General features: G+C 40.3%; 1 protein-coding gene across 1 annotated transcript; it reads left to right on the plus strand.

The window, feature by feature from the left end:
• The first annotated feature begins 8,662 nt into the window (after nt 1-8,662).
• LOC141609311 (acidic endochitinase SP2-like) lies at nt 8,663-11,384 on the plus strand. Its single transcript, XM_074428411.1, has 2 exons — nt 8,663-9,120; nt 10,794-11,384. The coding sequence occupies exons 1-2, from the start codon at nt 8,688-8,690 to the stop codon at nt 11,201-11,203; spliced, it is 843 nt and encodes a 280-aa protein (XP_074284512.1). The 5' UTR covers nt 8,663-8,687; the 3' UTR covers nt 11,204-11,384.
• Nucleotides 11,385-13,867: the final 2,483 nt, after the last annotated feature.

Genomic DNA, 13,867 nt, shown 5'->3' on the forward strand with positions numbered 1-13,867 from the left:
TGATTGAGCGTGGGCTCGTCTTCCTCAGAATCATCGACATTTGAGTCCAACAACAAAGAGATTGGTGGGCTTCGTTTCAATCCACCACGGCCTCCTCTACCACGGCCTCTGCTTTTGACAGCCATGGATTTCTTTCGTGCAACATTTGGTTTGACTGTTGGCGGCTTGGAAGGAGACGGGGTGGGTTTGTCAGATTTTTCAATACTTGCAGCGGTTTGTGAAGCCATTTTTTGTTGGGCAATATATTTGGGGTTGAATGTATTTCTAGGGTTTTGAAGTTCTCTTCTAGTTGATTTTTTGGGAGCCATTTTGTGGGTGATGGGTTTGACGGTTTTGGAAGATGAAAGAGGTTGAGATAATTTTGAATTTTGAAGTGAGTTGTGGGTAAATGGGAAAGTGAGGTTATTACATGGGGGTTTTGTTTGATGGACGGTTGGAGTATTAAGGAGGGAGTGGTTAAAGGTTGAGGTGAAGTGTTAAATGAGGGTAATGATGGCATAGGGGGCGGCTTGGTGTAGGATTAGCTAGATGGGACATAAAGTAGTGCAAAGCTCAATGCAAAATAATTCAAATGCAAAATGTGGAGTTCCAATGCAACTTTTTCGGTACACTTGTTATATGGCAATTTAGACATTTTTAAACTTGAGAACATATATGCATCATTTCATCTCTAGTCAATCATATGGGAAAGATAATTTTAATTTATGTCACATGTCGCCTAACAAACCAATTTCCAACCGAAGTTTTACGAATTGTTCCCTTTCTAACGGTTTTGTAAAAATGTCCGCAATTTGATTTTCCGTTCTACAAAAGGTTAGACATATATTTCCTTTTTCCACTTGGTCACGTAGAAAGTGATGCCTTATATCAATGTGCTTTGTCCTAGAATGTTGTATTGGATTTTTCGAGATGTTAATGGCACTTGTATTATCACAAAATATAGGAGTAGTTTCGAAAATAAGACCGTAATCACGCAATTGTTGTCGTACCCAAAGAATTTGAGCACAACAAAGAGCGGCACTTACATACTCACTTTCGGCCGTGGATAGAGCAACGGTATTTTGCTTTTTGGATGCCCATGAGATAAGGCACGGTCCTAAGAAGGTGGCAATAGCCGAGGTGCTTTTTCTATCCAACGAACTCCCGGCATAATCCGCATCCGAAAATCCTACAAGATCAATGTCATAATGAGTTGGGTACCAAAGGTATAAGCCGTGCGTTCCAATCAAATACCTAAAAATCCGTTTGACGGCTTTGAAGTGCGATTCTTTAGGATTTGATTGGAAACGAGCACATACACACACACTAAATTGTATGTCGGGTCGACTAGCGGTTAAATAAAGCAATGAACCGATCATACCTCGATATACCCTTTCACTAACACTCTTACCATTTTCGTCTTTGTCAAGATTAAGCTTGGCAATCATAGGTGTAGGCATAGGATTCGAGCTAAATAACCCAAACTTACTTATCATTTCCTTTAAGTACTTTTGTTGGTGGATCATGGTGCCTTTTTCATCTTGCTTAATTTGAAGACCAAGGAAGAATCCAAGTTCTCCCATCATGCTCATTTCAAATTCAGAAGTCATAAGATCCGAAAAATACTTATAAAGAATGTTGTTAGTTGCACCGAAAATAATGTCATCAACATACACTTGCACAAGCAACAGTTCCTCTGATTGTGACTTGATAAACAATGTCTTATCAACCGAACCACGTATAAAACCATTTTCTAATAGGAATTTTGAAAGCCTATCATACCAGGCTCGGGGAGCCTGTTTTAACCCATAAAGTGCTTTGTCAAGTTTAAATACGTGATTAGGGAACTCATTGTTTAAAAAGCCTGGGGGTTGTTCGACAAAAACTTCTTCTTCAAGATAGCCATTTAAGAAGGCGGTTTTAACATCCATTTGAAAAAGTTTTATGCCAACATGAGATGCAAAAGCTACGAGCATTCGTATGGCCTCAAGCCTAGCTACCGGTGCAAAGGTTTCATCGTAATCAATCCCCTCTTGTTGATTAAACCCTTGTACCACTAGTCTAGCTTTATTCCTTACGATTTCTCCAACATCATCAAGCTTATTGCGATAGACCCATCTCGTACCAATTACAGTACGTTGAGATGGTCTAGGGACCAGATGCCATACCTTGTTTCTCTCAAATTGCTCCAATTCTTCTTGCATAGCCGTGACCCAATATTCATCGGATAAGGCCATTGTGATATTTGTAGGTTCAATTTGTGATATGAATGCTTCGAAAGCACAGTGATTTTGGAGAGAAGATCTGGTTTTCATTCCAGAGGTAAGGTCACTGGTTAAATTTGATAGAGGGTGGGAACCTTGATGCTTCCATTTCTTTGGAACAAGGATGTTAGAGGCCTCATTTGTTTCGGTTTGTTACGATGCAACAGCTTTCAATGATCATTGCATGGGGAATATTGTGTGAGGGTGTTTGTGGATTGGTTTCAATTTGGTTAGTGGTTGGTTCACTGCACTCCTCATTCCCCCTGGATGAGCTAGCTCCATTTTGAGATGAGGGAGGGTTAGTTCCCCCTGAATTTTGGCCAGCTTCATCAAGCAACAAAGTGGCTCCAACCAAGTTGTTGCTCGGCCTCTTCCACGACTAGATCCATGTCATGACGTATCATTCCAATTTCGAAATCATCGTCATCCTCATCATCTTCATCATTAACCTGAGTGTTTGAAACAAAGAGACTAGATTCGTCAAATATTACATGAACACTTTCTTCCATTTTCATGGTTCTCTTGTTATAAACTTTGTAGGCTTTACTATGGTCGGAATAACCAACAAAAACACCTTCATCACTACGAGCATCAAATTTGCCTAGGTTGTCTTTTCCATTATTATGTACAAAGCATTTACTACCAAAGCACTTTAGGTGGGAGATGTTAGGTTTTCTTCCTCGTAGTATTTCATAAGGAGTTTTGTTAATGATTTTTCTAATCATGACTCGATTGTAGATATAACAAGATGTGTTAACGGCCTCGGCCAAAAGTTTCTTGGCACTTTAGAGCTAATGAGCATTGTCCTAGCCATATTTTCCAGAGTTCGGTTCATTCGTTCCACAACCCCATTTTGTTGAGGGGTTCTTGCGGCTGAAAAATTATGGCTAATACCGTACTCATTGCAATAGGACTCAAATGATAAATTCTCAAATTCGGTTCCATGGTCGGATCTCAAGGAGACAAGTTTATAACCAAATTTGTTTTGGACCTTTTTAACCCAAATTAAGAATTCATCAAAAGTTTGGTCTTTAGAACTTAGGAAAAGAAGCCAAACAAATCTTGTATAATCATCAACAATGACACATATATAGCGACTTCCACCTTTACTGACAATACGCATAGGTCCACATAAGTCAATGTGGATGAGCTCAAGAGGTAAGGAAGTGCTAACAATCTTTTTGGATTTAAAGGAGCATTTTACTTGTTTACCTTTAACACAATCGTCACAAAGTGATTTGAATTCAAATTTGATGTTAGGAATGCCATCAACTAGATCAAGCTTCTTAAGAGTGTTAAGTGTTTTAGCATTCACATGACCAAGTCGTTTATGCCAAAGCCAAGGGTCATTCTTTTGGACACTCATGCATGATAGTGTTTGACTTGACAACGAGTGTAAGTTAGTCATGTAAACATCTTTGACACGTTCACCTTCAAGAATGAGTTCTCTAGTTTTTCCATCAATTATTCTACATTCACTAGCAAGAAATTCAACGATGTTACCTCGATCACACAATTGTGATATGCTTAGAAGATTGTGTTTCAAACCTTTGACAAGCAACACTTTGTCGACACACAGTGACTTTGACTTACCAACTTTTCCAATACCAATGATTTCACCTCGTTTGTTGTCACCAAAAGTCACCATGCCACCATCGTAGGCTTCTAGCGAAAGGAATTGGTTTTCATCTCCCGTCATGTGACGAGAGCATCCATTGTCTAAGTACCAATTGCTGCTGCCTTTCGCTAATGCCTATAAGAAATCAAACAGTTAGTTTAGGAACCCAAACAAGTTTGGGCTCCTTCTTGACAACAACCTTTTTGACTTCTTTCTTCTTAACCCAATCATGTTTAGCCACTTTGGTACTTCTTTCTAGGTCAAGGACTCTCTTTTCACAACCATTAAACTCATGACCAGTTTTACCACAAAGAATTGCAGATAATGTACTCAGGAAGGCCAAATACTTTCTTCTTCGAAAATCAGATTACGCTTGGGTCTTGGTTTCGAGTGCAACAAAGCGTAGAACTCGTTGCATTTGAAACCAAGTCCAAAGATTCTTTGCACGGTTTTCATATTCTTGAGATTGTTTTAAAAGAAACTCCAAGACATTCTGACTTCCTTCCCATTTCAAATAGAACATCTTAGCCTCATCTAGCTCTTTGGTTAGTTTGTCAATTTTAGCAAGATGATTAAGATTTAGTTGACCTACTTTGTCGAACGCATGTTTAGCATGTCTCACTTCATCACTAAGCAATAAGCCAATTTGCTCAAGTTGTTTGTTATCTCTTTTGCACAAGGTGAGGTCAGCTAACAGAGAGTCACGTTCTTTAGTTAGTGAAGACGCATGTTTTGTGAGAGTCTCAATTTCCTTTATAGACTCATATGCAACAGTTGCATCATCTGTTGCATGGATTTGTTCAGCCTTTTTCAGAGTTTCAATTTGAACAAGAAGATCATCATTTGTATTTTGCGCTCGATCTAAAGCACTTTTAGCATGACTTGACTCATCATTAAGCATTTCAGAAATTTTGACAAGATCTTCTTTTTCATTTTGACATTTTGCAAGATCAATCAAAAGTTGGTCACGTTCTTTGGTTAGTGAGGACACGACTTTGTCAGGGGACTCTTCTCCATTGTTGGACACAGATGCAACATTGCACTGATCTGTTGCATGCATTTCATCAATTCTTTTAGCAAGAAACAGATTCTGTTTTCGGAGCTTTTTAATCTCCTTTTCAAGACTCGATGATGAACTAGGTTGATCTACCTCATTTAGACATTCTTTTAAACCAACATTTTCTTCAGCTATGTCCTCAATTTCAGTTTGCATAGCCTCTAATTTATTGCTTTGAATACGACACTTATCAATGAATTGGTCTAGAAGATGACAGATTTTGTCTTTAGAGAAAGATCGAACCTTTTTCTTGATTTTATTTACCTCAATGTCAGAATCTGAGTCGGAGTCCACGGAGTGAGCCATAAGACATTTAACATTTTCTTTCTTTGTTGACTTTGGAACATCATTGTTTGACTGAGAGGAGATGCTAAGTTTGGCGTCCAATTCTTCCTCAAGGACATCGTCCTCGTCAGAATCAGACATTCCCCAAATGGCAGTCATTACTTTGCTTTTGTATTCTCTTTTAGCAAACTCACGCTTCTCCTTAGACTTAATGTCATTTCACTTTGGGCATTCTTTGATTTGGTGACCTTTGTCACCACATTTGAAGCAACCAACAGTGGATGTAGACTTCCTCTTGGGAAAGCGTCGTTTGCTAGTATAGTTATTAGGCCTTTGTGAGTTTCGACCATTTATCATGCCAACAATGTTTTTAGTGAACATTGCAAACTCGTCATCTTCATCCTCCTCATCACTTGAGAGAGCATAAAGAGCAAGTCCTTTCCCTTTAGAGCTTTCACCGGATCGCTTCATGAGAGTTAACTCATGAGCCATGAGTGAGCCCATAAGTTCATCAAGGGATAGCAAAGAAAGGTCTTTAGCTTCCTCAATAGCCGTAACCTTCGGTTGCCATTTTTCAGATAGGCTACGAAGGATTTTACGGACTACATCCTCGGATTCAAAGTTTCTACCTAGACTCTTAAGGTCATTAACAATACTAGAGAAACGAGAAGACAAACTATTAATTGACTCATCTTTTCCCATGTTGAACATCTCGTATTGTTGCATGAGAAGATCAACACGGTACTTTTTGACTTGTGACGTTCCCTCATAGGCAAGATTTAGGGTGTCCCAAATTTCCTTTGCCGAGTCACAACCGGATATCCGGTTGATATCTTGTTCACCGATGCCATATTGAAGGATGGACATGGCTTTAGAGTTTTTCTCGACTTTTCTATAATCGGCCTCAACATACTTGTCCTCACTTTTGATAGACTTAGTGCCATCGGCATTAGTCACCTCAATCTTGAGAGGACCATTTTGAATGATCAACCAACATTCATAGTCCGTACTTTTAACATAGTGCTCCATGCGATGTTTCCACCAGGCATAGTTTTCACCCTTGAAGATGGGATACTTAGTGTGTTTTGAATCGTCCATAACTATGGGATCAACTCCTTGGTTTTAACCAATATCAAGAGCACGAGGCTCTGATACCAATTGAAGAGTAAAGAACGATAAACACCTAAGAGGGGGAGGGGGTGAATTAGGTGTACCCTTTTAAAAATATTCTCCCTTACTTGATTAATGACTAACACAAGTAAGATCTATTAAAACTAGTTTGAGAAACTTAATGGATTGTAAGTTCACAAACGGTACAGCAGGTCTATGCAACAGTATGAGAGACTGTTGCACAGCACTGAGAGTGAGATTAACGTGTAAAAGACGAATGATAAGAGAACGTGAAAGTAAATAAACAAACAAGACGATGTTTAAAAATTGGTTCAGCTCCTACTCCGGAGCCTACGTCCAACCGTTATTTTATTGCTTGTTTAGAAATTTACTCAAACTTAACTAAACCATTACAATGAAACAACTCGCCAACCTACTCCGGTTGCAATGCTTAAAGCTACTCCGCTTCAAGACTTTCTCTTGCTCAAAGCTACTCCGCTTCAAGACTTAAGGTTCTATCTCAACGGTTTACAGAGTCAGAATCTCAGTGGTTCACTTAAGAACATGGAGATTACAATTAAGACCTAAACACGAGAATCATTGAACATATTCGTTTATGCAACAGTTAAGCGAACTGATACTTGGAGATTTTACAGCTTTGAAAAACAATTGAAGACTTTTGAAAAACAGAAAACGGTTTTGCAAATGATTGAAGAACAAAGCTTTTAATGCTGAAAAGATTTGCAAAGTGTTTACAATGAATGCTCTTTCAAAGTCTTACAATAAATGAAAAATGAAGTGGCTATTTATAGAGAAAGGTAGTGTGTAAGAGAAGGTTCTTAACACTACTTTAATCTAATATCCACAAGTTAGTAGCATGCATTTTCATTTAAAAAATATAAAAGAACAATCAGGTTTGAGAGGCTCAAGGGGCTGCGTTTTTCCAAAGACAAGGAGTGTTTCCCATAAAATATGGGAACTCACAATTTTGCCACAAATGGAAAAAGCATAAGACCCATTTTTAGCATGAAAGGCAACTTGCACAAATGGGATTGACATCTTTTAAATTATTGTGCAAGCATATTCTTTTGTTCTTTTTGTTCTTCAGTTTTGAAATAATGTTCCTCTTGAACATATAAAAGCTTTTAAAGGAATTTCAAACACTTATAAATTTTCCCGAAAATTCTCCATTCGTTAGTACCAGAAACCATGGTGCAACAGTCTCAGGAACTGTTGCACGGTTTTGCCATAACTAATGCGTAAAAGAAATATGTTTAACTACCTCGTTTACAACATTTGTTCTAGACTATGGGCATGCTTGACTTGTCTTTCATCTTGATCATCTTGAACTTCTTTGAACAATCATGGGATGCTTCAACTTGCTAAACATTTACTAAGAGGCAAACAATTAAATCATAATGAAACTTGGCATCATCAACCAAGTGTGTTCTAACAACGTGCCAAGGGATGGTGTGCGACGTAGAACGTTGGGGATTGTTGACACAGGCACGAAACCTGTCCAGTACACAATGCTTTTGAGGCTCGATGAATTTGTTTGGATTCATCAAGTATAAACATCCAACTCATATGTAATGTATTTATTCTTCTTGCCTCGGATCTGGTTAATTCATACAGGAATTGATTTGGAAAAGATTGAGCAATGAATCTGAAATTTTGAATAGTCAATTTTGGCATATTGAATGAAGTTAGGCTGTATTTTTCTCAAGAATTCCACAAGAAAACAAGTTTTCTAACGCGTCAGAATTCTTGATCTGCCTAATCTTTAATCATTTCGTACAACTTCTGTTAATTAAGGATAACAATAGATAGCCATATATAGCTGACCAAAACAAGGATATACTATAAGTCTATAATACAAGAGAATTTAATCATTTATCGCCTACAAGGTTACGATCCCGTTTCTAGAACTAGTTTGATACTCCGTAATATTAATTGAAGGGTTACCAGACGTGTAACTGTGTAAGTGTGTCGTAGTGTAAGCTTAATACTTCCTAATGAAAAAAAAGGTGCGGAGTAATATAACCCGTGATCTATATTAAATCCGAGCTCTTGCGAAACAAAATAATATTTATATTGATAAAAGAATTCTAATTCGGTCATGCAATCTAAAATAATTGATTTTTATTTTTTACAATGACCAAGTCAAATTAGTAAATGTTGGTGTAGACCATCTTACATGATACAACACCAAAGTCCACATTCTATTAATTTCCAAGTCAAATAGATCAGCATAAAAATTACGGTGCTTATCAATTATCAAAAATCATACCAACATTCATAGACTTTTTTCCACATAACTCGATTATAAATACCTCGCAACATACACAACATTTTCTCATCAAACCAAACAAAAATGAAGAGCTTAACATTAGTAGCAATAATCTTCTCAATTTCATTACTCCCATTTTCATCATTTGCACAAAACTGTGGTTGTGCACCAAACCTATGTTGTAGCAAGTTCGGCTTTTGTGGCTCGACCGAAGCCTATTGTGGCATTAATAATTGCCAATCTGGTCCATGTGACACCGGTGGTGCCACCCCGACTCCTACTACCCCTAGTGGTGGTGGTGGTGGTGGTGGTTCAGTGTCGAGTGTTGTAACCCAGTCGTTCTTTGACGGGATTATAGGCCAAGCCGCCGCGTCTTGTCCAGGGAAAAACTTTTACACTAGAGATGCTTTTCTTAATGCTCTTGGAAACTACCCTCAGTTTGGTACCTCCGGTGCAAATGATGCTAATTTGAGGGAAATTGCCGCCTTTTTTGCTCATGTCGCCCATGAGACTGGACGTAAGTTTCGTTTCATGCATTATTCATGCTAATCACATTTTGTCTAATTTACGTACAATTTGATTGAATTAGATACGGAGTAGTACAGGTACTTTCTTTATTCAAAACCCACTAATATATTTTAAAACGTATATAATGAAATGAAATGAAATGAAATATACTCTAGAATATAGTTCGTTTATACCCGGCCACTATTAATATGAGAAAATAAGGCACGTACAATATGTCAATATTATAGATGAGAGTATTCACTTTCAAACGTATACAATCAATTAATGTTAGCCTTGCAAATGGTTGATTTATGTCATAGACTATGTATGTGGTAATATATGACGTGATTTAAAATGCAGTTGAAATTAAAATCACAAACTTTAGTAAACAAAAGTTTACAATGGATCTTAGTTATGACGGGAGGGAACCTCCTCTTATTGAATTTTCATATGGATAATGATAGGGCGCCACCGAGTGGCACCGAAATTGAGTGTCACCTTCTCATATGCATCCTTTATTTAAGGGGTCTCCATTCATTGCATGTGAGAGGGTTACGTCGAGATTGGGAGTCACCTGGTGACGCCAACTCATTTTCCTTTTCATATTACCCCTTGATTGAGTTTTACATATTCACCCACGAAAATAATAGGTTAATCTCAGCTTTCCTTATTATTTACTCTAAGATACGCCACTAAACATAGGTACATAATTTTAACACCATTATCTCTAGGGATGGCAGTGGGTCGGGGACCCGACCCAGACCCTGAGGGTCGGACCCTAATGGGTCGGGTATGGGTGTCATTTTTTCAGACCCAATGGGTATGGGTCGGGTATGAGTCGGGTATGGGTCTTAAGAAAATATTTCGGTTCCGGGTCCGGGTCTAAGTTATGAGACCCATACCCGACCCTAGACCCTTTATTAAAGAAAAAAAATAATTAAAATTACAACTTTTCTGAATTCATACTGGCAGACTGTAGAAACCCAACTAAAGTCTTTTTCTCTTCCCTCATCCCATAAAGTGATAAAACCCAACCAAACTCTTCTGACAATACCACCACTCCACCACTGACACAAGAAAACCACCACCACAAAGACTGACGCGATCGACAACCACCTCTTTAATAGCCGCGACCAACAACCACCATTAACGGCAGATTAATAAACTCATAATGTTAAAGTAGTATGAATTTTTTTTTTTAATATTATAGACCCTATAAATTGTTAATCTTGTTACTAAAGTGGTAAACTCGGACCCACGGGTAGACCCAGACCCTACCCTTACCCATAGGGTCCGGGTATGGGTCCTCAAATTTTAGACCCTTGCGGGTTTGGGTCGGGTACGGGTCCAAAGGGAAAATCTTGGGTCGGGTCCGGGTCTAGACGGACCCTACCCAAACCCTACCCATTGCCATCCCTAATTATCTCACACACATTTTAAATTTTCCTTTTATTGTATAGCGCAATATGGTACTATACACATATGTAATATGGTGATAGTGAGGCTCATTATCTTCATATTTTCCATGTAACAATATATCTCTACAAATAGATTTTGACTAATACTTTAATGGGCCGTCTTTTGTATACTATAACAAAAATTGTCTTATTTTATAATTTGTGAAATTTAAATACGTCATTTAATCGAATTCTGACAAGCATTATTTGTGCTTTATGTATACAGGATTTTGCCACATAGAGGAGAAGGATGGAGCAACAAACGACGCATACTGTGACACCACTAACACACAATACCCTTGCGTGTCCGGCAAGAAATACTACGGAAGAGGACCTCTTCAACTCTCATGGAACTACAACTACGGTGCTGCCGGCCAATCCATCGGTTTCGACGGCTTAAACAACCCCGAAATTGTCGCAAATGATGTTGTCACTTCATTCAAGGCCGCCTTGTGGTTCTGGATGACCAATGTACACTCGGTTTTGAACCAAGGTTTCGGAGCCTCAATTCGAGCTATTAACGGTGCTCTAGAGTGCAATGGCCAAAACCAGGCTGAAGCTAATGATCGTATTCAATTGTATCAGCAGTATTGTGGTGTTTTTGGTGTTGATCCTGGTCAAAATCTTTCATGCTAAAGATGAACCGTACCTTTGCATGGCTTCATGCATGTATTACTAATACTCCCCTACGTTATTGTAATATTGTACACTAGTACACTAGTATGTTCTATGGTAATTTGATGAATAATACGGGGTAGGGTAAATTATCAATTACACTCATGCTTAATCCACTTTTTTATATTTATTCTTACGTTAATTATTTTTTTTTTAAAATTATACCCAAATTAATTGCTCATGTTATAAATTGCACCCAATGCTATTCTCAGGTAAAAAACTTTATGAAATGACAAATTTGCCCCTGTGTTTATAATTCTTAGTTTTGCTAATCTCCATGTTCCGGGTGTAATTCCGAAGCAGTTATTTGTTACCACTCGTGGCTTGTAGAATGACGTCTTTGGTTGAATCCTCCTTTCGGCCTCTCCTGAAACAATGAACAAACTGAGGGCTCGGCTTTGGCCGAGCGTACTCACTCCGACGCTCAAGTCAGTGAACTTAAAGAGATAAGTTGTGTGTTACTTGGCGAAGTATATGTTGTAGAGAGATAAGGAAGATATTACCAGATTATGAGGTGTTTAGGTTAGATTGTGGATCCTTTACTCAATGAGGGTTGAGGAGTATTTATAGACTTTCACCTTTTGTCACGTAGTGGCCAAGTGGCTAGCAGGTGGAAAGACTGTTCTACCCTCGGCCGAGGGACCCATGGCAAGCTGGCGGGCCCTGTTGACTCCATGCCGAGGGGTCTTGGATATGAGTACGCGGATGTGTCTCCCGGCTGGTGGTTGCCCAGCCGAGACCCAAGTGATCGGCCGACAGGCTTCGTCGGTTAGGCGGTCTAGCATGTTGACTTGCTGTCTCTTGATCTTTGACCTTGCTCAATATGTTGACTCGGTCAGCGGGTGCAGAATATGCCCCATCAATTTGCCCCCAGCGTAGTCTATGCCGTGGTATGGACCTTCGATGAGTGTTGAGCGTATTCTGCGCAAGTTGAAACTTCTTCCCCGGCTTCCTCTTCCTCGGCTTGCTTCTGTTCAGGCCGTACCATATCCCCCCTCCACATGGATGTGTAACGGACATCAAATGTGGAAAAGAAGATGTCGCTGGCCGGCGGGCCCAAGTTTAAGAGTGCTTGGATCGTTGATTGCCCCGGCCCGTCTTTGCCAAGCTTGGTTGATCAGCTGGCCGTTTGGCAAGTAGATAACAAGGAGCGTGTTGAAGAAGATACGTCGATTGGCATTCTGCCAAGTAGCGTGTCAAAGAAGATTGGTAACTGTTGTGACGATTGACATTCCGTGGCTGCATGCTTGACATGTGTCTCGTTGTTGATTGGTTGACGCTTCATGGGCTTTGCCCTGATTGGTCGGATTGAGTGGGCTTTGCCCTATAAGTAGGAGAGTTAGCCCCTGAATTTGGCCTTCCAAATTCATTCTCTCAAAAATTTTTTTCTTCTCGCTTAGTTTTCTTTGACGAAACTTCTCTCTAGCCTTCGAAGCGTTACTCGGCGTAACACTCTTCCCAAGGTAAACAAACAAGTTCCTCAATCTTTTAATTGTTAAGTTTTTGTTGTGAACATGTCTTCTGCTGATGCCGGACCTAGTAATCCTGCGCCGGGGAGTTCCCCGTCGCGCCTTGATGAAGAGGAGGCACTGGCCGCCGTCCTGATAAGGTTTGGGGGCCCTAGGTCTCCTTCTCCTGAGGTGGATGATCGGTATTTGGATGGTTTCTTGGATGATGACGACGGTGATGATGACGGTGATGATGAGGAAAGGACTCATCCTGATGAGAAGAGGCCGCAAATCCTGGACCACGGCGACGCATGTAAAATCGGCCCTGATCGTGCTTGGACCCATAAGTTCGCCAGTTGTTCCGGTCCGGACTTTTTCGAACATCATTTCTCCTTCGACAGGGAGTATAAAATTGTTATTCCTAGAGAGGGTCAGGCCGTCTGTTGCCCTCCCCCGGGTTGTATCGGTGTATACATGAGACACCTGGAGTATGGGCTCCGGTTTCCTCTCAATGCATACGTTGCTGCCATAATTAAGGCAATGAACGTCGTTGTGGCGCAGCTGCATCCGTTGGCCATCAGGACGCTTAGTGGCTTTGTGTGTCTATGCCAGTTTAAGGGGGAGGCCCCAACGGTGAACCTATTCCGCCGGCTTCATCACCTTCGACTGAATGTCCAAGGTGGCAGGGGGTGGTATAGCATACAGACCGAGCCAGGTTATATCACCGTCCCCAAGCTTACTTCCTGCAAGGACTGGAAGTCACGGTGGGTGTATGTTGAGGTTCCAGGGGATTATCCACTGCCTCGGTCCTTCCAGCACCAAGTCAATTTGCGGTGCGAGAGCAAAGGGGAGCGTGAGAAATATGTCTCCCGGCATAAGCTTAAGATGGACCCTTTGAAGGTCCCTCTTAATGCGGAGGAACGGCGGGCAATGAAGCTGTTTGAGACTGAGAAGGATGGGTCGCCGAAGGGATGGATACCCCCGACGCAGATCATTCTTCAAGATGAGCCGCTCTGCCACGTCGGCCTCATACCGGCCCTAGCACAGGGTGAGTGGGGTCGGTGTGAGGCCCATCTCTGCTTTTAATGTTTCTGTTTTTGAACTTTGATTTACTTCTTTTGTTTAACTCTTGCCTCGTTTCTTTTACAGACCGTTTTGGCCTGGATCTGTCTGAGGA

The sequence above is a fragment of the Silene latifolia genome, chromosome 10 (genome assembly GCF_048544455.1).
Source record: "Silene latifolia isolate original U9 population chromosome 10, ASM4854445v1, whole genome shotgun sequence".
Classification (NCBI taxonomy): Eukaryota; Viridiplantae; Streptophyta; class Magnoliopsida; order Caryophyllales; family Caryophyllaceae; genus Silene; species Silene latifolia.

Coding starts and splice junctions, on each gene's coding strand:
- LOC141609311 (XM_074428411.1), top strand. CDS start 8,688: ATGAAGAGCTTAACATTAGTAGCAATAATCTTCTCAATTTCATTACTC. Junction 9,121..10,793: donor TGTCGCCCATGAGACTGGAC/GTAAGTTTCGTT, acceptor TTATGTATACAG/GATTTTGCCACATAGAGGAG.